Source organism: Pinus tabuliformis, chromosome 7 (assembly GCF_031772625.1).
Source record: "Pinus tabuliformis cultivar Carrire ecotype Pingquan chromosome 7, CPIR1, whole genome shotgun sequence".
Lineage (NCBI taxonomy): Eukaryota > Viridiplantae > Streptophyta > Pinopsida > Pinales > Pinaceae > Pinus > Pinus tabuliformis.
This window is the reverse complement of record NC_142293.1, coordinates 221,709,652-221,737,290: the sequence shown is the minus strand read 5'-3', so window position 1 is coordinate 221,737,290 and position 27,639 is coordinate 221,709,652. Positions and strand designations below refer to the sequence as shown.

General features: G+C 38.5%; 1 protein-coding gene across 1 annotated transcript in view; it reads left to right on the top strand.

Moving 5' to 3' along the window:
* The window catches only part of LOC149246654 (chloroplast stem-loop binding protein of 41 kDa b, chloroplastic-like), a 57,092-nt gene extending 29,811 nt beyond the window's left edge, over positions 1 to 27,281 (top strand). The window contains exons 3-10 of the mRNA XM_089457992.1: positions 536 to 622; positions 876 to 966; positions 2,322 to 2,376; positions 2,478 to 2,538; positions 2,654 to 2,875; positions 3,023 to 3,139; positions 26,604 to 26,693; positions 26,790 to 27,281. Coding sequence (XP_089314118.1) covers positions 536 to 622; positions 876 to 966; positions 2,322 to 2,376; positions 2,478 to 2,538; positions 2,654 to 2,875; positions 3,023 to 3,139; positions 26,604 to 26,693; positions 26,790 to 26,969 — 903 coding nt within the window. The 3' untranslated portion in view covers positions 26,970 to 27,281. The remainder of the gene's footprint in view (positions 1 to 535; positions 623 to 875; positions 967 to 2,321; positions 2,377 to 2,477; positions 2,539 to 2,653; positions 2,876 to 3,022; positions 3,140 to 26,603; positions 26,694 to 26,789) is intronic.
* Positions 27,282 to 27,639: the final 358 nt, after the last annotated feature.

The following is a 27,639-nucleotide window of genomic DNA, read 5'->3' as shown; positions in this document are numbered from 1 at the left end:
GTTTGAACTTCTCACACTGTGCACCCCAAATCTACTTGAAAACATCATACTTCCCACCAAAATCACAACAAAACCCATGTACACCATAACTAGCCTAAAATCAACTCAAAACAAAGTTAAATTTTAAAGAGAGAGCCCTCTCTGACTGCAGGTAGGCTAGGACCTCCAGCCCAAAGATTGGTTTGTGGTTACCTCAGCCGTATCCCTTGATCCCAAGTGTGGGTTAAGGTGCAGGGGAATTTGTCAGAGGTAGCAATCCACAAATTTTAGATCAAACTGTTAAGGGTACCCATTGTGAAAAGGCATGGATTTTAGTGGTACTGTGGTAGAGCATCCTGTTAGCTGGAAGTAGGTCTCTGGTTTGATTCCCAGTCTGTCTTTTTTCAAACAAAACTCCTCTAGGAACAAGGCCCTTTATAAGTGGATTGATAGTACTCAGGCTTCTCACTTCTTTAACACGCAAAAGTTTTCTTTCATTATTTCAAGATTGAGTTTGGAGTTGGAAGGAGTTAACTTTGGTGGTATGGATTAACAGGTAACTTTATTTACCCGAGGTAAATCACCAGTGACACAAAAGCTTGCAGAGGAGTCAGATCAGGAATATGCAGAATTTTCATCAAAGGTATGAGTATGAATTCGGTTGTTTTTTGTCGTTTCTTTTACAATTTGGAGGTATTGTATTGACAGAGTAATTATATCAGCCATTGTACTAACAAATTATTGATAGTAGATTTTCAATAACAAATAAGAGGATTTTTATATAATTTGAAAAATAACTCTATAGTGCTTAAACCTTTGGAATAAATGATTACTAGTCTACTTGAACCTTGAGGTGACCTCACAGCATGGTGTCCATGTGCTGTGTCTCTGTTTAGGTATTGCACATTAAAGGTGATAGACAGGACTTTGAGTTTGTGAAGACCAAGCTTTCGGCTTCTGGTTTTGACGTTGTCTATGACATAAATGGTAAGGTCTTCCGTTGACCAGGTTATTTCTATTTATTAAGAATTTTAGGTATTTTTTTCTATTGTGAGCTTCATCTTAATTCCTGTGGTAGTAGTAAGTACCAGTTTAGTATCTTGGTCAAAAATCAACCAGATTTAACTGCTAAAATTACATGAAACTGGGGAAGTCTGCATGGTATTTACAAGTTACCTATTTCTGTACTGAGGCACAAGCTCATATTTTAACTTCTATTCCTTGTCTTCAGAGTGTTCAAAGATTGTTAGATTTTCTGTGTAGCTCTTGCATCCATTTTCCTTAAAATGTGTTTTCCATGTTCATTTTTCAGCGATTTGTGTACTGAGGCACAAGCTCAGATCTTAACTTCTATTCCTCATCTTCAGAGAGTATTCAAAGATTGTTGTGATTTTCTGTGCATCTCTAGCATCCATTTGCATTAAAATGTGTTTTCCATGTTCTGTTTTCATCTCTCTCAAATTTAAGCAGAATATTCCCAACAATCTTGCACTATTCGCTAGTGACACACAAACTATAGAAATAGATAGCTGAGTTTCATTTAGTCCTTAGGTTTTCATTTGTTTGAATTTGTCCCACTCTGATTTATTCAATTAGATTTTAGCAAAGAGAAGTTATTAATATATTACATTAATTCCTAAAAATCTGAAGATATTAATTATTCAAATAATAGTCCATTATATCAACCTATACATAAATTTAAAATTAATATAAGATAAATATATAAGTTTAAATTTCATTAATTTTTAACTATCATTAATACAATAATATATTTTTAAATATCATTAATTTTTAAATTTATTAAATATTACCATAATACATAATTATATACCCCAACCCCTCATTTAATATATTCCTCTTAATAATATTATTTTAATACATTCAGTTTTAAAAATCTGAATATATTAGTTATTTAAATAATATTCCATAACATCAACCTAGAAATTAATATAAGATATCCCTAACCCCTCAATTAAAAATAATTTAAATTAATAGTATTAATTTGAATACATTACAATAATTTCTAAAAAAATATCTAAATATATTAATCATTTAATAAAACTCCAATACACTATAAATCTTAGTAATAAAACACTTTATTCATTTAATCTCTAATTAATTACATACTTCATTGTCGGCCATTTTTCTCAAACCCTATCGCCAGTTCCCTATTTATAAATACTAAGGTTGATCAGTTTCCTATATACTTTCATCCTGATGATGAACCTCAGTTGCAGGTTAGAAATGTCGATCTGAAAAGTAAAATGAATGGGATCGATCCAGAAAATTTATTAAAAGAGAAGTTTCCACTTAACAGATCTTCTGAGTTTTGTTTTGGACAGGAAGAGAGGCGGTTGAAGTTGAACCGATCTTGGATGCCTTACCAAACATTGAGCAGTACATCCATTTCCCAACCTTTCATTTCTGTACTTTTTCTTGATGTTTACTTCCAACATTATTTGGTGATGTCTCATTTTCTCCAACATTGTTGACTATAGGTACATCTACTGTTCTTCTGCTGGGGTTTATCTCAAGTCTGATATACTTCCACATTTTGAGGTGCCTTACTAATAACTATACATATGTTCTCTAAAATTTGTGATGTGAGATGATTGTTCAGTATGTGTCTTGACAATGATTGACTCATTGCCATCTTTGTAAATGTTCCTGAAAGACTGATGCAGTTGACCCCAAAAGTAGGCACAAGGGAAAGCTTGACACTGAGAATCTGCTTACCAGAAGAGGCATCAACTTTACATCTTTACGGCCAGTCTACATTTATGGACCCCTCAACTACAATCCAGTGGAGGAATGGTTCTTTCACCGTCTTAAGGCAGGGCGGCCTATTCCAATTCCCAATTCTGGTCTTCAAATGACTCAACTTGGCCATGTGAAGGTCTGCAATTCATCATGGAATGTCTTTTCCCTTTTAGATATATCTAAACAAAGTAACTGTCTGACGCTAAGTATGAGAAGGCATTTATTAGAATATGGATTGCCTGGGCTCTGTTTGTGAAAAGTAGATTTTTGTTTGTCTCTGAAGGATTTGGCCAGGGCTTTCCTGATGGTTCTCGGTAATGAGAAAGCAAGTAAGCAAGTCTACAATATATCTGGAGCGAAATATGTTACATTTACTGGTTTAGCAAAAGCATGTGCAAAGGTATCTTCTGCCATGCTTGGTCATCAATTTCATTTTAAAATTTCAAGTTGGCACCATTGATTTAAACAGACTGAAGCATATATGCTTGTTTTGTGTTTGGCAAGTACATACTGTTGAAATTTCTGAAACCATGCTAAGCAGATTCTGCACTCAAAGAATAACTAAATCCTAGGTAACTTCAAAATCAAAACCCTATCAAAACAGCAATCTTCAAATACACTATTCTACAAACACGCGCTGCTGGAAACACTAACAGAAACTACAAATAAAACAAAGCTCTGAAATCTGCATCAATGCTTTATTAAATTTTGAAAACAGTAAAATTTAATGCTATAGCTCAAAACATCAAAAACTGGCCAACTAAACAGTGGTGCACGCCGCATCTTTCATTATAGAAGGAGAAGATGAGGGAAGTTACTATGTATCTAGTCACATGTTTTAAGCACTAAATAGGTGCTTAGTTAGATCCTATGGGGCACCTCAGAAAGCGGATTCGCTCTTAGAGGGCCATGTGTCTGAATCCGTCAAATTGATACGATTTGACCTAAATCGTGTCTGATTTGGACACGATCGAATCCGGATCGTGTCCTGATCAAACACATCATGTCACGAAATCCAGACACGAATCCGGCAAATTGGGACTTGCGCAGCCATAAAAGGGCAGAAATGTGTTAATTTTAGGTATGTTCTATGCTTAGAACAATTTATTTCAATTTTCATAGTTAGCTCAATATTTTTTCCAGATTAGCAATCACATCAGCATTAAAGTAAACTGCAGATAGAACATAAACATAAATCGCAGAAGACAAGCGAAGACAAGAGGACACAAGATGTGGCACTAGCCAAGGACAAACCCCAATGTGGGGAAACCCTTGATCAATTCTTCTTATATGTTCTTCAATAATTCAGCAGAGAGAGAGAGAGAGATAGTACATTTACAACAGAAGTCAACACTTTGACTTATCTAGATAAGAGCATAGATCATCTCTAAGAAGATGATACATGAGATCAGTTGAAGACATGCTGCTTCAACTGATTCTCCAAGGTGACTCCTTCACCTATCATTGTGTTGCATCTCGTCATCATGTTGCACCTCACCATGTTGCAACCATCATCATAATGCTGGATCTCATGATCATGTTGTACACATCATACTGCTACACCTTGCTTGCCATGCTGCCTGCTGTCCATGCTTGCTGCTGTACCATGTGCCTTTGCTGCCATGTCACAGCTGCTATCCCACTTTACCTTGCCATACCTTGCTGCTGTCCCATACGTCTTAGCATACCTTGTTGCTGTCCATGTGTCTTAGCAGCACTATGTACCTTGCTATCCCATTCATCTTTGCTGCACTAGTGTGCTAGTTGCCTTGTTGTCCCATGCATTGTGCTGTCCCAACCTGTTGTTCATGACTGATCTGGTTAGGGCACTAGGCAGCCCTAACTCCACCTAACAGTCATCAAACAAGTCCCTTGATGACTACCGCCCACCTTGGCAAGCTTCTTCCATAGCTACAATGCTTCCTTAGGATGCATATCAGCCTTTCACAGATCCATTGTCACCTACAACAGTTATTCCTACCACAGCCCTCCACGTTGCTCCTTATGCTTTCCCACACTGTCCCTTTGAGATGACTGCGACCTGGTTAGGAGGGCCTTTCTAGGCCTCTCGGCCATCTAAACTTCACCTCCCAATTGCTGCTGTAGCAGTTCCTCACCGTGGCCCTATAAATAAAAATATACACCCAAAACCATGCACAAAACAATCATTAAACTTACCTATAGTTTGCAGCCTGATTTGCAAGGTGAGGCTGCTCCAACGTGTCGCAAAACTGCCCTCTTCTTGCCTCCTGCAATCTAGATTGCGTAGATACCAACGTTATGGCTTCCTCTTTGATAGCGTTAGGGCTTTTCACTTGACTGCTTTAGGGCTTCTCACTCCATGACTGCATTTTAGGGCATCATCTCCATTAGGGCAGCATTGTCTTCTTAGGATCTCTCCTCCCACCAAAACCCAAGACAAGTGGAGAGGAAGAGATCACTAGAAGTGTGTGTAAGAAATGACTCTCAAGTCATCTCCTTTTATACTATAACGTTGAGCACATGTGGGGTTTATTTGGTTGCTAGCCGACCTTGACGAATTGTCTTACAACACAAATAAATTCATAACTCCATGAATACTTATCAGAATCAGATGGTCTTTTAATCAATCCTACACCTCTCGATGAGAGGGATCCAAGAAAAATATCAGCTGCCATAAATAAGATGACCCACATGGAGTTTGGCCCTAGTTGCCAATTTTAACAAAATGCCTCTCATTTGTATCATTTTTTTGTCATTTCTTTTGCAATAGATGAGCTGTGGGTTTGCTGTGAGGAGTTTGGAGCAAGGAGCCAAGGGTTTGGAGCGTTTTCAAGGAGATCCAAGGAACAGGTAAGTGCATTTCCTCTCTATTTTTTTGCATTTGTATTACAACAGTTTGTATATGCATTTATTTTACAAATTTGTGCATGTTTTGTTTATTTTTATACAGTATTCATGGCTCAATCAAGGGCAGCAAGTAGGGTGCAAAGGAAGGGGAAGAATGTCCCTATTGGAAATGCTGCAAGTATTCCTTCTATTGCAAGTAATGTTGAAGGAATACTTCCTCCTAAAGGTAACATTGAGAAATATCCCTTCTGGAAATATTTCACAAGAGAGGATGGGCCAAGCAGCAAGGTGAAGGGAGGAGGCAATGTGAATTGGAGATGCAACTTTTGCCATAGTACTTTCACAAGCACATATTTTCGTGTGAAAGGCCATTTGTTGGCTTTACCAAGCTGTGGAGTTGGAACTTGTACACAAGTTCCTTTACAAAAGAGGAAAGAAATGGAAAGGGAGTTCACTGTTGGTATGGCAAATGTGGCTGCAAAATAAATAAATAAAAACCAAGAATGATGGCCCCCCCCCACCCTTCCATTTTTGAGGAAAGGTAACAACAAATTTCCATTTGAGAGTTCTAGTGGGGGACAAGCAGCAAAAAGAAAGGCAATTTCACTTGGTCCAATGGACAAGATTTTTCAAAAAGAGAAACGGGAAGAGCTTGATCTCATCATTGCCTTTTTTCTACCAAAACTTCATATCTTTTAATGTTGCACGCTCACCTCTATTTATTGAGATGTGCCGAGCTCTAACTCATGAGGCTCCATCATGGTATGTGCCTCTTGGTTCAGAGAAGCTTAGAACCACATTGTTGACAAAGGCAAAAAAAGAGGTGCAAAAAATGCTTGAGCCTATTAAAGCATCATGGCCAACATCTGGGGTTAGCATTGTTTCTGATGGATGGACAGATCCATCACAGTACCCACTCATCAACTTCATGGTGTCTTCCTTGAATGGTCCAGTTTTCTTGAAAGCAGTGGATACACTTGGAGAATACAAGGATGCACAATATATGGGTGAGTTGTTTATTAAAGTTATTGAAGATGTAGGTGTTGATTCTTGTGTGCAAATCATTACAAATAATGCACCTGTTTGCAAGGTTGCTAGCATGATTGTGGAAGCTAAATATCCACAAGTGTTTTGGACACCTTACATTGTCCATTCATTGAACTTAGCACTGAAATCCATTGCTTCTGATGTGCTTTGGATTGGTAACATTATTGAGGATGCACGGCATATCTGTAACTTTGTACAAAATCATACAAATGCCCTCACTATCTACAAGGAATACAACAATCTATCATTGTTGAAGATTGCAGATACACGGTTTGCCTCTTCATTCATCATGTTGAAGAGGTTGAGGGAGGTCAAGACAGCTCTTGGGGCCATGGTTATTTCATAGTTTTGGTCTTTTTGGAGAAAGACAGATCAAGTAGCCTCTAAACGAGTGAAGGACACAGTGCTAGATGATGCTTGGTGGGAGACGGTAGATCTAATTATTCAGATCATGGACCCTATCATTTCTTTGCTTTGATTTGATATAGACAAACCCATCCTAGGAGAGGTTTATGAAGGATGGGATTCCATGATTGAGTCTGTGAGAAGCATTATTCTACAGATTGAGTGCCTTGCGTATGAGACATCACCAGACCTTCTGTGGTACTATATAGGATATTCTTGTCAGCAGATGGGACAAGAATTACACACCTTTACATTAGTGATGATAATATCGGCGAGATATAGCCGATAATCGAAAATATCGCGATATTTTCGAGATATCGCCGATATCTCGGCAAAATATCACGAAACGATAGAAAATATCGCTGGGCATGTTATGCCATGGCTAGAAAAATGGAAAATCATTTTTTTTCTTCATTTCTGTTTCTAAGTGTTGGAGAAGGAAGGGGAAGAGTTTTGTGGTGGTTGTCAAGGAGGGATTCAGGATCAAACAACAATTATCATTACCAAGTAAGATTTTTTTGTGGATCAAAGATTGAAGAATAGTGAGACAAATTTCATTTCTTCTATCAACAGGTATGTTCTTAAAAACCCTTATGTTAATGATTTTTCATAGATTTAGGGTTATGCTTGCTTGTCTCTTTGCCTACCAACATTTTGTTTCTTTGTTTTTTTTCCATTTGCTATGATTTTCATGCCCATGAGCCAATGCAAGGGTTTTCTCCATATTTGGACAGCAAGTTTCATTTTTTTTTCAACTTTCTTATGCTCCCTCTTATTGCCATTTTTCATTTTTTAACTAAGGTGGTTATTACTTATTATTTTTTGTGTTGGGAGGTTTAATGCCAATTTTTTGTTTTTTTTGTGCCTTAGGTTTGAATTAGTTCACTACAAATGTCAAATATGCCAAAAGCCTTGGACCCATTTTGGGAATATGGGGAGGTTGTTGGTGGGGCAAATCGGACATATATATCATGCAAATTGTGTGGGACCAAGATGTCAGGAGGGGTTACGCGATTGAAATACCATCTGGCTAGACTCCCTGCACATGACGCAGATGTAATGCCTTGTATGGCTTCTAGTGTGGAGGTTATACAAAAATCTCTTGAAGCAATTGCTAAACAAGACAGAAAGAAAGCTGCGAGGGAGAGGCCACTGGTCTCAGATAGATCGATGCTAGTTTTATTTGTTTTGCTACATATAAGTTTGTAACTCATGATGATGAAATAATTCTAAAGTTTTATATATGTGATGTTATTTTGTTTGAGTCCTTGATTAGACAATTATCAAGGCTTGGCAAGATATGTAATGTTATTTTGTTTGAGTTTGTGATTGGACAATTATCAGGGATCAGCAGCATTTGGAATCGCCTTTGAAGTTTGATGTATCATTTCTATTTGACATCATATATATCAGTGCTTTCTTCATATTTATGTGCCAATGTGTTTAGTTCATGTTGTTATTGCTTTATATGTTTAAAAATCTGAAAAAAAAAAAAAAAAAAAAAAAAAAAAATGTAAAATAAATAAATAAAATATATATATATATATATATATATATAATTCATTTTTTATGCTTGCCGATATTTGCCGATATTGCCAATAAGATGTTTTCTGGACCCTTGTCGATATTTTTCCGATACCGATATTTTCAACACTGCTTTACATTGTTTGGCTCACTTCATTGAACCCAAAATACTACAACCATGAGTGGCTGAATGGTGGACCTTCCCACAGATTCTCTCTTCACATGGATGGTGAAATCTCACAGGGGAGGAAAGATGCATTCAGGCGAGTTTTTCAGGATAGAGCATTGCTTGATGAGGTGGAGGATGCCTTTGCAGAGTTTTCCACTAACACTAGTCAATTTGCAGGATATGATATGATTAGAGATAGGGGGGCTAAGAAGCCCTATTCTTGGTGGGAAAATCATGGGGCAACAAGCCCTCCTCTACAGCAGTTAGCCATGAGGCTCCTCTCTCAGGTGACTTCATCCTCTTGTTGCGAGAGGAATTGGAGCACATATGGGAATTTGTATAGTGTTAAGAAGAGCAGGCTTGAGCAGTCTAGGGCAGAGACAATGGTGTATGTGCACACCAACCTTCGTCTTATTTACAGTGAGAGGGAAGAGTGGTTGAAGGGAAAGGCAGAGATGTGGGATGTTTTTCTTGATGATATGGGTCTAGACAATAGTGTTGAGTTGGCATTGGCCAACATGGATCTCAATGATCCAGTGCTATATCCTGTTAGATTTGATGATGGTGATACTGTAGACGGGTCATCCTCCACACCAGCAAATGCAAAGATGACTTTGGATACGGAGGAGGAGGAGGATGCCAAGGAGAGTAGTGGTGACCATGATGATGAGGACAATGATGTTGATTTTGATGATGACTATGAGGATTGATGGCTCATGAGTCATGAGCTACCTACTGCCTTGAGGCTTGTATACTTGTAGTTGTTTTGTATTTTGTATTTTTATTTTCCATTGGCATTGCATACCTATGTAACACATTTTGATTTTGATGACTTAATGAGAAAACTACAGTTGTCAGTGTCTTTATCTTACTATCTTGTCTTTCTCCAATTGGATCATTGATGAATTGAATATGTATTATGATTTATCATTTATGAATTTAGAATTTATGATTCATTGATTTACCATTTATGTGACACGTATTTGAATTTTGTATGTACTATGCATGCTATAATGTTACTAACATACTTTGTAAAGAGTAAAACTTACATCTAGATGAAGATCTATGTTTGAAATCAATGAATTTGTATCATGAATGAGAATTTGTGTAAGAAATATCAAATATATATATATATAAAATAATATATAACGTATCCGAACATGTACTGTTTTGGGGGGTCAACCTGTCTGAATCTAACACTCAAATCCCCGTATTCGACGAATCTCGAATCCACGTGTCAGGTTACTCAACGGGGCACATATATGCACACGTATATGCTTTTCTCCTAAAGGAAAGGCACATATATACATACCTGTTCGTAATAAAAACAACTTGTGCACATGCTACAATAAATAAATTTGAAATCTGACATAAAAAATTGCTCTTTGGGCAGAATGTTGATTACATGGAGAGAAAGAGAGCATGATGACATGGACAATGAAGTGCTAAATGAGCCAGAGGCACTAAATGCCCTTTGTCATTGTGGCCTTTTGAAGTTTTTAAGAATGGCCAACATGCATCTACCAAAGAGCCTCCTGCAAACTTTGATTGGCTATTGGAGCCCTGACCATGATGCTTTCATGCTGGATGACCAACCCCTCAAGCTGGAAGTTGAGGATATTTATTTATTTCATAACAGGCCTTGTTACCCACCCAAAAGTGGGTAACCCGATAGGAGGACGTTTTTCTCCTTTGGACAACAAACAACTCTACATTGCTCAGTACATGATGATATGCCATGATCCTCCACCATTTGCACCGGTCATACACCTCTCACCATTTGGCATTCCTCTCGAAGGAAGGTGGATCATCACTTGGCAAGTACTTTAACCATTTTGCAATAATGTCCTTTTACTTAATGTTTTGGGCTTTCTAACATGAATTAAGGGATGATTTGAATGATTGAAAGATCTTGACTATAAACCTATTCTCGCACTTTACCAGGGAGGTTAGTTTTTGACCCTAGTTCAGTGGGACCTCCTTTAAGGCCTTCGAGTTTGTTGCTGCAAAATCTAGCAGGCCTTGGAGAGCGAAACCTACAAAGCATAAGCTAGGCCAAGAAGCAACAATGGGTTAGTGGTCGGTTACTACAAAATCTAGCAGGTTTTGGAGAGGGAAACCCTACAAGGTGTAAACTAGACCAAGAAGCAACAATGGGCTAGTGGCTCATTGTCACCATAGCCAAAACCCCCTACTCTTTATGGACTTTCACTAATGGGAGGAGACTCGGTAATAAAGAGATCAATTATAATAGGTATTCCAGGGTTAATATGTGAAATGATCTCGCTTGGAGGTCTTCAAGAAAGACACAATTTAGGTTCAAGCAATGTTGCACAAAGCGGAGACGTTTTTTGGAAGCGGATATGCGGACGCATCATTTCCCAAAAATCTAGGAAGCGAAGCGTCTACTATATATATATATTTATTTATTTATTTATATTTTTTGCATTTATATTAAAAAAAAAAACATCCAAAATACCAATTTAGTTGTGGAAGATATGAAAACATGCATATGTGTACATAAATCAAGATAGATATGGCATCCATTGTACATCAATGATATATTATTCGAGCATCAACCGTCTAGAATCTAGATTCTTCTCTTCTTGTCTTGCCTTTGCCTCTACCTCAATTGTCTAGGGATATTAGTCAACATTGCCCAATTTTGATCAAACTACCTAATCCAAGCCTTAAAATATGGTGGAAAAAGCTTAACATGCTTGATCAATGATTTTGACTTGATTGAAAGGTAATTTTTTGCTAAGGCCATGACAAAGGAGTTCAACAATTAACACCACCAACACTAGGGTACATGAGCACATATAGGGCTTGGTGCTCTTGATTAAATGCCAATCACATACCCTCATACATGATATAATCTAATGAAATGCCACAATCTCATTGATCTTGAATTCATAAAAACTATTAAGTTTATTGAACTTTGAATAGGATATGAAATTCTATTTTCTCCATATGCAGTCTGATGAGGTTGGAACCAGTCTCAAACATCCCGAGTCATTTCATGGTAATGTTAAAAATTTAAGTAAAAAGGATGAAAATGAAAGAGAAAGGAGAATGTCACTTTTACTTTAAGAATTTAACATTACCATGAGGGATCATCTAGGAAGCATCTAAGGAGCATCAAGGGAGCACCTTGGGAGTGTCCAAGAAGCCCCTACCCAACTTAAGTCAAAGGAAAAATTAAAAAAAAAAATTAGAACCCCGTGGAACCGCCCATCTCCCTCTAGATCCCCTGGCGATCTGCGTGGATCCGTGCCCGAACCTCCACGGATCCGTGACGGATCCTTTTCCAGATCCATGGATCGGGAATCCAGAACCATGGATTGGGCTCGTGTGGTTCCAGATTTCTAGGAATGGTCTCAAAATGATGGAACCGCGGATCTGATTTTTGGATCTGCGGTTCCGGCCTTGGATCCTTGTGGGGGGGGGGGGGGGGAGGATCGTGAAACATTGGGTTCAAGGTTTCACAAGGAAGCAATTCACTTTCAATGAAGAGTCCTAGAAACAAGGGCACAAGACTTAGGATTTGGTAGATATGACGAGTGTTGGAGCAACTCAAGGTCAAGGCAAGGATAAAAGGTTTCTTACGATGTATGTTAGCTAAACCAAGGCTCATGAAACTTTTAATGTAGTCCTCAAGTTGAGGGAAGAAAAACTAGGGTTTCTCTCTTAGGGCAAACACCTAGGGCAAAAACATTTATGGATGAAATTGGAGTGGATGCCCACCAAATTGGTAGTTTTTGTGGGGAACCCTACCCTCTTGGTGTTTAGGCTTTCCAACCACCAAAATCCTTCCTTCCTAGAAATTCGCACCAAGCCCTAACTCTCTTCTCTAGCCTTGAAAGGACTGAAATTTAAGAGAGAAAAAATGGATAAAAAATAATACTGATCACCAACCTATTAGACCAATTCCTTGCTCATTGGGAGAATGAAGTCTAGGATGATTTAGGTAGCTAAAATTATTTCTAAGGAGGCCGAAATTTGATGCCCTAGCAAAGCAAATTTCTAGCATTTACCCTCTGAATGGACAAATGGATTTTTATGGGAGATCTTCAAAGAGTTCACCACTAGGACTATTCATCACATGTTATACATGAGTAATGTATGCAATATTCATTTAGATAGTAATTCAATTAATACTCAACAAATTAGGGCATAATTTACCATGATCTTGCATCAATAATTTCATACATTAGACATAGAAAAATAGATATTCAACAATAAAGCACACTTACAAGAAAACATACAATAATTCCTTCCATTATGCCAAAGAATAGCTCCAAGAAATATCCAAGAATAAACTCCAAATGTCAAAATGCATCCAATAGATCCAAAACATCCATAAGAGAACAAGTTTGATTCCTCTAGAGAGGCTGAATTCCTCAATGAGGCCGAATTTCCAAGAGTGATGATGATGAGAGATCACAAATGATTGATCTCCATTATATACATGTGCTACTAACTCCTATTTTAGCCTACAAAGCCCTCAAATCGTGTAAAATAATGGGAAAACTACAATCAAGGTCATAAGTCAACCTTGTAGCTAATGTGAAACATAATAAAATCTCCAACAAGAGGGCCGAAATGTTGATGTCATGCTGTCATAAGACCTTTTAGGGCATGCGTTGAGCTCCTCTGGTGCCATGACATGTGTAGAGGGCAAGTAATGCTTCCATGTCATGTGTAGTTGTCACTGTGAGTCCCTAGTTGTTAGTCTAGAAGTTGTTGATTCCTATGTTATGAGTTGGAGTCGAGTCATGTCTGAGTCATAATTTGTTGGAGTCGATGATCAAATTCTTATATATGTAAATGTCTTATGTGATCAATAAAATCAGAATGTGTTTTGGTGTTGTGTGTAATCACTCTCTCTGATCTCTCTCATTTCTAATATGGTATCAGAGCCAATGAGGATCAAGATCTTGGATTTGTGTGGAGTGATAAATTAAACAACATGTGCATGGTTTGTTGTGCTAAGATCTGTTTTTTGGAACAACCATTGATTGGTTAAACGTTGAATCTAAGCGTTGTGAGGAGCCGATGCAATGGTGCAAAGTTGTTCCTGTTAAAGTCGCAAATCTACTTATAGCTGTCACCCTAACATAAAAAGGACCAAGATCTGCATGGTTAAGGTGGCGTTCCATGGGTGGAAGAGCTCACATTCATCAGATCAAATCAATTGAGGGAAATATTCATATGTTGCAAGCTAAATTGCAGTAAGAGTCAAGTTGTTTAAAGTAGCATGGGAAAATCCACATGCTCAGCCTCAATGGCAGAGTCTCACTCATGAGCAGAATCTTCTATTGCTGCAACGCCCAAGGCAGCCGTGATTAAATCTCCCACAACGTCTCCATCAGCTTCTTCCCCTCTGGATGTTGCCAAAACTCTTTCATTCTGTGGCACTTATTACAACCACAATTTTCCATGTTTAAGCAACAGTGTTTCCTATTATCTCTGTCTCATTAGAAGTACACGAGGTGATGGGTATTGCATCAATAAGTTTGATCACTATTGGATGGAAGCCATTGGTACAACAATAGAGGACAGAGGATGGATGTCACTTAATGAATTATTTGATTGTGAATTTTCTGGGTTCTTGAAAATTTCCAACTATTGTGGGGAGAGTTTGAGTTTAGTGGAGAATGGTTAACTGGTTTTGCTGTCAAGAGTGTTGTAGGTTTTCTTTTGGGTTGTGTGTTTGTTCGTGTGTGCAAGATTGTAGTGAGAGGATATATTTGTATATAAATAAAGTAGGGTTATTATTATTAAAAATAAAAATAAAAAGTGTGAGAGATGGTTTTGGTGTTTATGTTTTTTATTGGTTATAAAAAGGATTGATGGTTCTTAAACTAGAAGCCCGGGTGTCCTTAAGGTCATTTCTTGTGTGTTAGTAATTTTGGTTATAAAAAGGGATGGTGGTTCTTAAACTGGAAGCCCCGGTGTTCGAAACATCAATTCTTGTCTAAGGTCAAGTTGTTTCATCAACTTTTGAGCACATTCAGTATCCAGACCTCCATCCTATCAACTGATGGATAACCGAAAGAGAAATATCTGACAGATGGTGGTTGGTGCATAGGATGGTTCATTACTTGATGGCTCTTATCGCGAAAGCCCCTACGAGCCGAGCTGTCAATATTGTTGATCATGCAAAGTTCGTCAATGATGGTCAAAGGCGGTTACATTTTAAATGGAGGTTAAGTAACAACTCGAAGATGTGGTGGTGAAAGAGCAGTGTTTGCGAGATTCCAAAATGGATGTGGGTGCTGATGAAGACTAGTTAGACAAAGATTTATTTGTTGTTGTAATATGTGTTTTCAGTGTTTTCCATGTAAGCATTAAGGGAGGGTGTTGGAAGTAATGCTTCCATGTCATGTGTAGTTGTCACTGTGAGTCCCTAGGCGTTATTCTAGAAGTTGTTGATTCCTATGTTATGAGTTGGAGTCGAGTCATGTCTGAGTCATAATTTGTTGGAGTCAGTGATCAAATTCTTATATATGTAAATGTCTTATGTAATCAATAAAATCATAATGAGTTTTGGTGTTGTGTGTAATCACTTTCTCTGATCTCTCTCATTTCTAATAGTCATAAGCCCTTTTAGGGCATCCGTTGAGTTCCTCTGGTGCCATGACATGTGTAGAGGGCTCCGAAAATCAAGGTCTAGGGGTTGGCCCCTAGATCCCTCTGCAAATCAGCCTATGGCCCCCAAATGTGGGTTTGGGGCACAAAACTGGGCCTCATGGGTCTCTAAGTGATGAATAAGCCCGATTTCGCTCCAACATTGAGGGCAATGGAGATGGTGTTATCCCTCCCATGTCTCAAGGCATGGGACAAACCTGATATGGGCCTTGGATCAACTGCCACATCATGTAATTACTGCTAAGCCGACTGGGGGCATACTGGTCCAAGTGCATCATCCCATGAATAATAAAGAAAATGCAGGAACGTTGTGGGTGTTGAAGGTGCCCATGGCTATGAATGATGCTCTATAACTATCTGAAGTCCCATGGCTCTCAATGCATCACCTATGGGTGTCAATATGTCCCTCTAGAGGACCTGGACCCCAGTTAAGTTGCCCAGACCTATAGATGGAACCACCTGCCAATTACACACAATATCCAGTGCTGCAACTTTCACCATCAGGTACATTAATCATTATTGCATCTAAGTGAACCAAGCTTGAAAGAAATGGGCAAAATAACACTTCATATGAGGCTTCTCTTCCAAAATTGGGGCCTTGGTCACGTAATGGTGTTACCTCCCTAGGTAGGAGGGGTTAATAGATGACCCTAGTTGGTGTTCTCAACCCCAAAAGGGAAGTGACATGTCCTTAGTCCATCGTTTAGTCGATAGGTGCCATGTGAATAATAATGGAATGGAGGGGAAGGAACTCTGTGGCCAAGTGCCATGGCCAAAGGACCGGCTATGACAGAATACCTCATCTTGGGTGTATAGATGTGAGGGGGGAGCAATCGTGGATACATGAGTTACCTTGGCCTTTGGTTTTCCACCCCTGTATATTTCCTTTTACTTTTTCTTGATCTTTTCCTTGTATTACTGCTCATAGCTCAAGGAATGAGAACTTGCTTTGTATGATGTATAGTAGTTATTACCCCCTTTGGGATGGGGCAATTCATCGCCCATCAAGGGTTGAAACACGAAAGGGTTCCTTGTCTTCTATGAGGTAGGGAAACATTGGCCTAGGAACAAGGTGATGGCCATATGATAGAGTTAGAGCTCATGTTTGGCTTTTGCCCACATGCTAATTTGTAAGTCTCGACCATCTTTTTCATTTTGATTCAGTTTTTGTTTTTCTTGTGTCCATCATATGCCCTTTCTTTTTCTTTTAGCTGCATCAACCTCCCAGGGTGCATTTCTAGGCCCTATCTAGGTATAAGGATGTGTGGGTGCCAAATCCCTGAGAACCAATGGTCAATTGACCCGAAGACTAGAGGTGGAGTAGGGGCTCATAATGTAAGATGAAAAGTGGTAAGTATGGAATAGGGAGAGATGGGGCTACACTATCTCAATCATGGTTTACCAACTAGTGCCCCTTCCTAAATCCATGAGCCATTAGGGGAGGTCCCACTTGTAGAAAATTATATATTACAGAGCAATGGAACACATAAAATATATCGCAGAAATATAAACACAAAAAACACATAAAACAAGAGAGACATAGATATATGTGGTTCACCCAATTTGGGCTACGTCCACGGGAAACAACCAGTCCTTCCTTTTATATTATCTAGCAAATTGAAGAGATACAACCTACAGCAGATCTGCTGTAATTCCCTCTTCGCTCTCACACAATCTCCTCTCTCTTTCTCACGCAGAATACAGATCTACATAGACGCAATACAATTCCTTCATATATAGCGAGGGGTTGCCTTCTAGAGCAAAAATTCCTAAATTAAACATAACTTCTACCGTCAAATCTCCGCCTAATGAATGGCCCAGATTGACTACGAAATTACAACATTTTACAAGGCAATTTTACATCTATTTTTAACTTCAATGGGGCTCCCAAAGATAGCAGCTAACCCCCCTAGACCCCCCTTGCAGCACAAATTTTACGAGCGGCGTTGCCTCCACATTACGAACTGGGGCCCAATGCGGTGATACCTCTGAATAAAGAAGATAATCAGGGTCTACACCTAACACCACTAGACTAGGATTGAGAATTAAACCCCCATTTAAGGTGAGGGAACAAGATTACGACCAAGACCCTTCTTTCTTCCAACTTACCCTGTAATCCATGCCAAAATGCCCAAATACAAACAGGCATAAGCACCTGCTAACAAAACGAATAAAGTACCTTTTGATCAAAAGCCCACCTTCCAACATGTGCTCTTGACAAATGGGCGAGGAGACATATGAGTGATGCAGGTGGTGGAGATATGAATGACACATCACATCAACTACAAAGTGGCTCTCAAGGGCTACTAGCTATTGGTTGGAAGAGATGAATAGGAGAAAAATTCTCATAGGAGTCACCCACTTTGGGTGGGTAACATGGCCTACTGACCCTGCCGCCTACACCTACCTACAAGTCAGTGAGAAAAGCCTTCAACCCCACAAGGTGTGGTTGGTGGCAGGGAACTCAGAGAAGGGGTTGTCACACTAATCCCGACTCTCTCCGTTTAAGCTATCTCCTAAGTTAGCCAAGGGGGGTGGTCCCTAATGAAAAGTTAATTTAAAAAGGATGTGAGTTTCTAGGAGAATCGTTAGAGTTAAATAGATTATCTCTTAAAGATTTATAAGCAAAAAATTGACATGAGCAATAGCCTTCATAAGATAAGCATCAAATACATAAACAACCAGTGCCTTCCAAGTATTTGCTCTTTAAGAAATGAAATTGTATTTTGCTTAAAATGAAGTGAAATGCTTTCAAATGGAAAGCCAAAATAAACCTGAAAAGTGAAACACTAAATTGTTAGCACAAGATATTATAAATGCTTTCAAGATGAATAAGTTTACAAATCAAAGCATGGAAACTATCTTTCTCAAAAGGATACAAAAATAACTCAAATGTTAGACCAAGATGACAACAAAGTATGTTATAAAAATAATCTACAAGAGGCTAGGCCTAAGAGTATGAGCAAGCTCTCCTCTTTGACTAGCCATGACTTAGCTCTTTGAAATAGTCAGATATTGATAAATGAAGTACAATAAAAATAATTTTTTCCAAGTTTGATATTTTGATGCAAGAAATAAAAGCTTTAAGAAACTTGAAAGAATCCCTACAAGACACATATAAGATATAGATGAGACTTTGGAATTCAAAACATGCGGGTTCTCCTTGAATATTTTTCAAAAATGGGTTGATTCCTCCGAGAATTGCCCCACGCTTGAAAATCTTGACCAAATAATGATTCATCTACAAAACTTCACCACAAATCATTAAATCGACATGAAATTGAAAAAGTGCAGTGAAAAGAATTCCTAGAGATACATTTATTATCTACTAGAATATTTCTTTTCCTAAAACAAATAATTAATTCTTATGCTAATATGAGATAGCTGCATACTAACATAACTTGAAACAAGCATGAAAGAAATAATGACATGAGGAAATAAATAGAAGCATAACAAGAAGTCAAGAATTTACCACACATGCAAGGAGAAGAACACCATCACGCTTTACCCCAAAGATTGTTGTATTATATTGCAAGTAGTGAATACAATCCCGCAGAGTCTCCTCAAGCACAATAGCTCGTATTACATGATACAATGTGAGAGCCCATGGCTCTATTATATAGAGAGTTGGGAGCAAATCCCAATGAAGAATGACAATGACAAATGGCATTGGAGCCAATCCCAATGTAGAAGTGATTAAACAAGTGGCATGAGGTGACAATCCCAAAGAGAAATTCGAATTTGTTAGATGGAGCTCCAATGCCAAGTGTAAAAATCGAATTCTGGCAAGTGGACATCATTTTTTTCTTCCCTTATGTGCCAAATTCGAATTTTATGATAGAATGACAAGTGTATATGGGTTGTAACCCATGTGGGAACAATTCCCCACAAAAATATCCACCAAATATTCTCCCAAAACCTCCCAAATGTGCATTAACTTCACAAATTCGAATTTCCAAGTAAGCAGCGTTCTCCTTTAATGCTAGAAATTCGATTTTATTTGAGCACGTCCTTTCCTTGATTTTAGGAGTCCACATCACCTTGGGACTTCACTTTAACTCCCCCATAATTTTCCACCTCATTTCCACAACATTTAGCATGTGTGGATATTTATTTTTTTCCATTTATTTAATTTCTGGCTTAATTAATTGCCAGATTTCCCACTAAACTTAGGAAAAGTGGGTTTTGAGGATTCAAAACACATTTTTAACCCATCAAAGTGTGTCATAGTAAAAAGTTGAGGGTGAGAGGTGTAAATTTCATTACTCATACCCCATACAACTTCTCTAGACATCACTTATTACATTACAAGTACAATTTTATTTGCAATTTTTGACCTGTGGGAAATCTAAAAAATAAAAAAATGACTACCTAGACTTAACCAAATTCCACGAAATTTTTTGTGTTATCTAGTATGATAATATACATCAACTCTAGACACTAAGATGTGTTAGGGGCTCAACTTTCAAACCGTCACCCCAACTTAGGGTAAAGAGTGTGTGAAAAAACCCAGAAAATTATCCGCCTCTGAAAAAAATGATAATTAACCAAATTAAAAAAAAATCCAAGGTGTACTCATTTGATGATCGAGTCCGAACATCTTAGGCCTGTTACATACTCAAAACTCATCATTACTAGTATCACTTATTACAATTCCCCGCAGAGTGGAATCTGGGTACAAGAAAGATGATGAGAAAATAGAAGTAGAGTTAAAAAACTTTGTTGACTGATGATATCTGATGGTACAAGTGTCCTCTGGATCATCCTTTGGCATGGAGTCTTCATATAATCATCAGGTGCCACTCCAGTGGTCAACATGGCCCACTGTCACCACAACCAAAACCCCCTACTTCTTATGGATTTTCACCAATGGGAGGAGTTTAAGTAGGAGAGAGATCACTTAGGATGGATATTTTATGGTTAATGTGTGAAATGATCTCGCTAGGAGCTCTTCAAGAAAGACACAACTTAGGTCCAAGGCTTCACAAAGAAGCAATTCACTTTCTATGATGAGACCTAGAAAAGAGGGCACAAGACCTAGGGTTTGATAAATTTGATGAGTGTTGGAGTAACCAAAGGTCAAGGCTAGGAGAAAAGGTTTCTTACAATGTATACCAGCTATGCCAAGGCTCATGAAACCTTCAAGGAAGCCCTTAAGTTGAAGGAAGGAGAACTAGGGTTTCCCTCTTGGACAAACTAGGGCAAGGAAATTTATGGATGAAATTGAAGTGGATGCCCACCAAAAGGATAGATTTTGTGGCAAATACTATCCTCTTGATGTTTAGGCTCTCCAACCACCAAAATTCCTCTTTCTTAGGGATTCGCACCAAGCCCTAGTTTCCTAACTTAGCCTTGAAAGGGCTGAATTATGGGAGAGAAAATATGGATAAAATTTGAGAATGATCACCAATTGATTGGACTAGTGCCTTGTCCCTTGGGAATATGGAGTCAAGGATGTCAAATATTAGCTAAAATTGTTCCTAAGGAGGCCGAAATTTGATGCCCTAGCAATCAAATTTCAAGCATTTACCCACTCAATGGAAAAATGGAATTTTATGGGAGAGCTACTAGGAGTTTACCACTACGACAATTCATCACATGTTATGTATGAGTAATGCATGCAACATTCATCTAGATGACATTCAAAATTGATTTTTAACAAATTATGGCACAATTTAGCATAACCTAGAATCAATAATTCCATACATTAGACATTCAAGAAATATATATTCAACAATAAAATTCACTTACAAGATAACATGCAAGATTTCCATCCATTATACCAAAGAATTGCAACAAAGAATATCCAAGATCAGCTCCAAACATCAAAATGCATCCAAAGATCTCCAAAAATCCACAAGAAAGCAAGTGCGAGTTCCTCTAAGGAGACCAAAATTCCAATGATGATGAGTGATCGCAATAATATGTTCTCTAATTTATGTGTCCTACTACAACCTATTCTAGCTTACAAGCCCCTAAAATAATAAAATAATGGGAAAACTACAAGCAAGGTCACAAGCCGACCATGTAGCTCTCATAGAAACATAAATATCTCCACACGTGTGAGCTGAAGTGAAGTAATTTCTTACGTCATGCTAGCGGATTTCCCTTCTAAGGCTTGTGTTGGGGTCCTTGATTGCCATGACAAGTGTAGAAGCCCTCCCATGTCTCAAAGCATGAGACAAACCTCATCTGGGCCCCTGGATCAACTGCCTTACCTTGTAATATTGTTATGCCGACTGGGGGCATGTTGGTTCGGGTGCATCATCCCATAAATGTTATAAGGCAAAGTGCAGGAACTCTGTGGGTGTTGAAGGTGCCCATGGATACGAATGATGCTCTACAAATTTTTGGAGTCCCATGGCTCTCAACGCATCACCTGTGGGTGTCAATATGTCCCTTTGGAACTTGGATCCCAGTTAAGTTGCCCAGACCTATAGAAGGAACCACCTACCAATTACACACAATATCCAGCACTGCAACTTTCACCATTGGGTACATTAATCATTATTGCATCCAAGTGAACCAAGCTTGAATGAAATGGGCAAATCAACACTTCACATAAGACTTCTCTTCCAAAATTGGGGCCTTAGTCATGTAATGGTGTTACCCCCGTAGGTAGGAGTGGTTAATAGACAATCCTATTAGGTGTTTTTAACCTCCAAGGGGAAGTGATATGTCCTTGGTCCACCCTTCAATCAATAGGTGCCATGTGAATAATTATGGAGCGAAGGGGAAAAGACTTCATGGCCCAGTACCATGGCCAAGGGTACCAACTATGATGGAGTACCTCATTCTGGGTGTATAGATGTGAGGAGGGAGAAATCGTGAATACATGAGTAACCTCGGCCTTTGTTTTTCCACCCCTCCAAACGCCTTTTACCTTTTCTTGATTCTTCTTTGTATTACTGCTTGTAGCTCAAGGAATGAGAGCTTTCTTTGTCTGATATATAGCAGTTATTACCCCCTTAAGGATGTAGTTCATCACCCATCAAAGTTTGGGACATGATCAGGGGCTCATTAGAGAAATTTTGAGGTCTAAATGAACCTCCTAAGGAATATTATAAAATAATAGTGGAAATAATAAAATAAGATTAGATTACCTCATCAAGTTTTGGAAGGAAAAAAGAAAAAACTACTTTTTCAACTTATATCCCATGATTTTACTCAAATTTCGAGTGGGAGCACTCGTTGGATGCAAATTTAATTTTGCATCCAAGGAGTACCTATGTTGCATACTTTTGATAGACCCTACTACACGAAAAATGTGGAATACATGAAAAAACATGATTGCAATCATGTGTTTTCATGTAGTAGGAGTTGAAATTCCAGTGCAAGAGAGAATTTCTAAACAAGGTAATTACTTGTGACTCTTTCTATATATATATATATATATATATATATATATATATATATCGTGTATTTAGTTTTTACTTCATTCATTAGGTCATCAAGCAATTACACAAATACAATGCACAAAAGAGACAAGAGACACCAAAGATTAGGCCAGAGGCCAAGGCTAAACCCACAAGGGGAAAAACCCATCAATCCTTTCTTTATAGATTCTTCGTCAAGAAGAGATATCCAAGTCAAACCAACTAGTCATCAAAGTGCCAAGTCAACCCTCCAAACCCTGCCATGATTTGTCCAAAAGATAGTTAATCAATTTTGCCATATGCATGCCCTTAGATGTCTTTGTACCTCTAAAACTCGTATTATCATAGAAGACTACCCCTCTGAAACTTGAATCATCAAGTATCTCTGAAATTCACATCATCACAAGAGACTGTCCTTGCATCATCATGTGTATTAGACTAGCTTCTATCCATAGAAAATATAGCCTCAAATTATCTCGGATTGCACAAAAATTATAGTCTCAAACTAGCTCGCATTACACAGAGAAAGGTGCTTCAGATTTTCGCTTTATTTCAAAATAATGTGCTTTAGATTCCACGACATAAATCCGAGTTATCTATTGCAGAGGAGAGATCGAAATTAATTTCCAAACTGTGGAGGATTGATGCTAATATATAGTTGTTCGAGCATATGAGGAGACACATCCTTTGGGCAGGCCAACTTGTCTTCCAGGAGGGCCGACTTGGCAACTTGGACAAACAAATGACACTTACAAAATTTAAATTTTTCTTCTTTTCATAAGGTTGCGAAGAACATGGCCTTTGTCTTTTTCTTTTGACCAAAATAAAGCATTAAGAACATGCTTGATGATAATAATAATTTTTCTTCTTTTTGTTTTTACATATTGACACAAGTACAATGACAATTATGAAGACCGAACCTAGTTACAATTCCAACACTCCCTCTTAACTAGGGAGGTATTCATAATGACTTATCAAGATATTCTCAAGTTGAGAACTTCTATAAGAAAGGATCTGGATTGATAAGCATCAATGATGATAACATCATCATAACCAACCTTGTCACAATACCAAGGCCTTGACAGGTACGTTCTATCTCTCCACAAGATCAGAGCACAATGCTAGGAGGCATTCCATAGGACACCACATTGCCTCTCCGAGGCACATACTCCACCTAGGATCACCAGAGTATGTCCTCCATTAGACCATTTCCCTCAAGGAAATGTCTGTCCATTGGACCATTCTTTATCCAAGTCCATGTACTTGACTTAGGGTTTTAATCCTAATCTATCATAGTACATGACTCAAAAATGTTTGTCCAAGATGTTTATCCAATCCACCATTCTCTTTATCCATGTCCATGTACTTGACTTAGGGTGTTAATCCTAATCCGTCACAATACATGACACAAGGAGAACCATGTGTCCAACCTCACTCCCTCTCAACCTGGGAGGAAAAATCCATCCTCACTCCCTCTCAAACAGGGAGGAGATATCTACAAGCCCAAGCTTGTAATGGAAGTACTCATGCTTCCCTTACATCAGCTACATGTTCTTCCGTGGAGATCTGTTGGAGCCTCTCGGTCCCTTATCAGCACCATGCTCTTTGAATCTTCCATGAAAAACGGGGTTCTCGACAATCATCTCATGGTTGAATGTAGCATGTCATCAAATAGTCCATTTGAACAATTTATGGAGCCAAAACTGCTTCTCATCTAACAGTACAAACTGCTAGATCTTTTGTCTCTCTTCTACTTTGAAAAAGACCAGACTTAGGAGTCAGGACTTGGAGGCTGCCCTCTTATCACTGAAGATAACCTCTCTGCAACTCAATGAACTAGGGCTTGATAACTAGCCCACTTGACTGCTCCTTCCCCAAAGAGTCAATCCTTAGGCTTTACAAGTCTGCCCATACACAGTGACAAATCTTCCTTTTGTCCATTGTTCTAGGGCTTCCAAACAGCCACTAACAGTCCTCCACAATCATTGTACTTTGGCTGCCCAACACCTGCCCAAACTGGACCTATATCACCTTGCAAAACAACAATTTGGAAGGACGACACAACATACCTTTGAGGGAAGTCAATCTGCCTTCAAGAACTTGACCTTGTGCACACTTCTTCCTGAGGTTTTTGGACCTCTGTCAGGGCTTCCTGTGGCAGCCACGTCAGCCCTAATTCTGTGGCCTAATCTCCTCAAAACTCTGCATCAAACCCTTCCTCTCAAGCCCTCATCTCCAGCACATTTTTCTGAGGTAATGCGGCCTTCTTTTGCTGCTTCAACAGAGATAAGACTACTGTACAGCCCCTAACTAAAGCTCAGCCCTCCTCCAAAACACAGGTTTGTAACTCAGCCTATTCACAAGGTTATGCCACAGAAAACACTTGCACAGAGCTTCCCTCCAACTCGGCCTGTTAGCTGCCCAACCTCAGCCCAATCCAAACACAGAGAAGATGCAAAGAAACTCATCCTTTCCTTGGATTTGCTCCTATAGGCTGCGGCCAGATCAGATGTTCTTCTCTTACAATGAGATGTACTGGGATACGAAATACTGCTTTTAGATGGTACTAACATTTTCGAGCTTCAGAGATCGTAGTTATGACAAGCTTCATATTTTATGTCATATTGATCCACAGAGCTTGCTATTGATGTTTAGAGAGCTGCAACAGGACTCAGTCTCTGAAGGAATTCAGGTCTTTCTACAGAGGTAACTTCAGACCACCTCTAAAGGAGCAGCAGACTTCGGAACTTCTATTTCAGTAGCCACAAAACTTGAGTATAGAAATCATGTTGTATCACAGACTTGTTCATCTCGACATACTTGGACTAGATATCAGTCTTTGGATGATGTTTAAGAGGTGCGGATTTAGATTGAACAGATTTTGTTAGTGCTCAGGTCCTATTCCACAGAGAGCTTGGTCTTCTCTATCATCATGTAATTTCAGACATGGAAAACTTGAACTCGCACTAGTTCATAAAACTTGATCTCCTTGTATTGGATCATATTAAAAATATGTGTGCATAAGAACTCCGACCATAAAGAACCATAAACTCGGTCTTTTGATGTTTCTATTGATAGAACTTAGGACTTGTATGTTTTCCAGAACTTCAGATAATATATCATTTGGATCATATAGTTTTCTAGAAAGACTCGTAACTTCCATAGAGATGTAACTTCCATAGGGATATAACTTCCATTACTGTTTTATTAGATCTGGAAAACAGGAAGTTCTAATGCTATAGCTCAAAAATTGCCAACCAGACAGTGTGTACCCTGCATCTTCTTTATAGAATAAGATGAGCGAAGATACAATGTATCTGGTCACATGCTTGAAGTGCTAAAGGCGATTTAATCAAAGCCTAACCCTAGTATAATGACCTAGTGTGCCCCGGCTGCATGGATAAGTGTGCCTCAACTGGATGAATAAGTGAAGCATACATTCCCTTGATAACTGCACCCTTTTCTTAAGCCGGAACTACCATGTAAGAGTGCTCTAATAGACTACAGATCTGCACCCCTCTTAATAAACCATGCATGCAGGACTATAACTGAACTGAACTGCAAGTTGGACTGAAGACTAACAAAAGCAACACTCTGATTATAGACTAACTCCATCTAAACTGGAACTGCTAATTCTGAACTGGACATAAATTAACTGTAGATGGTACATGCATGCATGTGCCCTCTACCAAACAGCCTATATTTCTGTCTAACTGCATCCTCATTAACCCTGTTCATTACCGCTGTAAGGAAAGGCTGAAAGCACTGTCTGTGTTGTCTTTTTTGGTTGTGCAATCACTGAAAGAATCACTGACTGAGCAACATGTTAGAATTCTAACACATGTTTTTCTTTTCATCAGGCTGCTGGATTTCCTGAGCCTGAGATTGTTTATTACAACCCAAAGGAATTTGATTTTGGAAAGAAAAAGTCTTTTCCCCTTCGAGATCAGGTCAGAATGCATGTTATATAATATTTGTTGTTATTTCCTGGCCATTTTGTTGACAGTTTTGTTCTCCATGGGCTGAACACACATATCTGTTTGCAGCATTTTTTTACATCCATCGAGAAAGCTCAATCAGATCTTGGCTGGAAGCCAGAGTTTGATCTTGTCAATGGTCTTGCTGATTCCTACAATCTAGACTTTGGCCGAGGTACATTCAGAAAGGCACCTGACTTTTCAGTCGACGATATGATACTTAATAGAACTCTGGTGCTGCAAAGCTAGTCACCTTACAGTTCAAGGCTGGCAAAGAGCAAGATAGGTCCTATCATGGTTGCAACAATTCGATCAGATTTGTTTACTTTCTGTTCATTTTCATTGTAGCTCCATAGACTACTATAAAGTGAAGCAGCTGGGACCAATTGAAATCGAAATCTGTACTAATCTCCACTAAAGACCAAAATAGATAAAAAAGACGAATGATTAACAGCAGTTGTTTATCAATGCTGAAAATTCCGTATTTGTTAAGTTTTATCAAGCTTTTTAGCATTTGCCACTGCCAATTTCAATTTGATACATAACTAAATTAGAACTGAACATTGTCCGGAAGGGATCTTTAATTTTCAACTGATCATATAGTTTTCAGCTGCAATTAACTTCATGTAGACTGTAATTCTTCTGTTTATTTTCTTTTAGTGCAGAGGATGCCGAAATAAATCCCATCATGAGAAACTCGTCTTAACTTTCTTTGGGAAACACATAGTGCCTTCGCCTTTTAAAACCATTCTGGAAATAGTTTTTTTTTAGTGGACAAGCCCAATTCAAATGAAAATATCCATATACCATTTTTGTTAAATGCGTCTAGACAATTCAATATTTGCATACAGAGCTTTTTTGACAAACAGAAGGGTTAGTATCAAGCACACACAGAAAGCGTTAAAAGCCTAATTTCAAT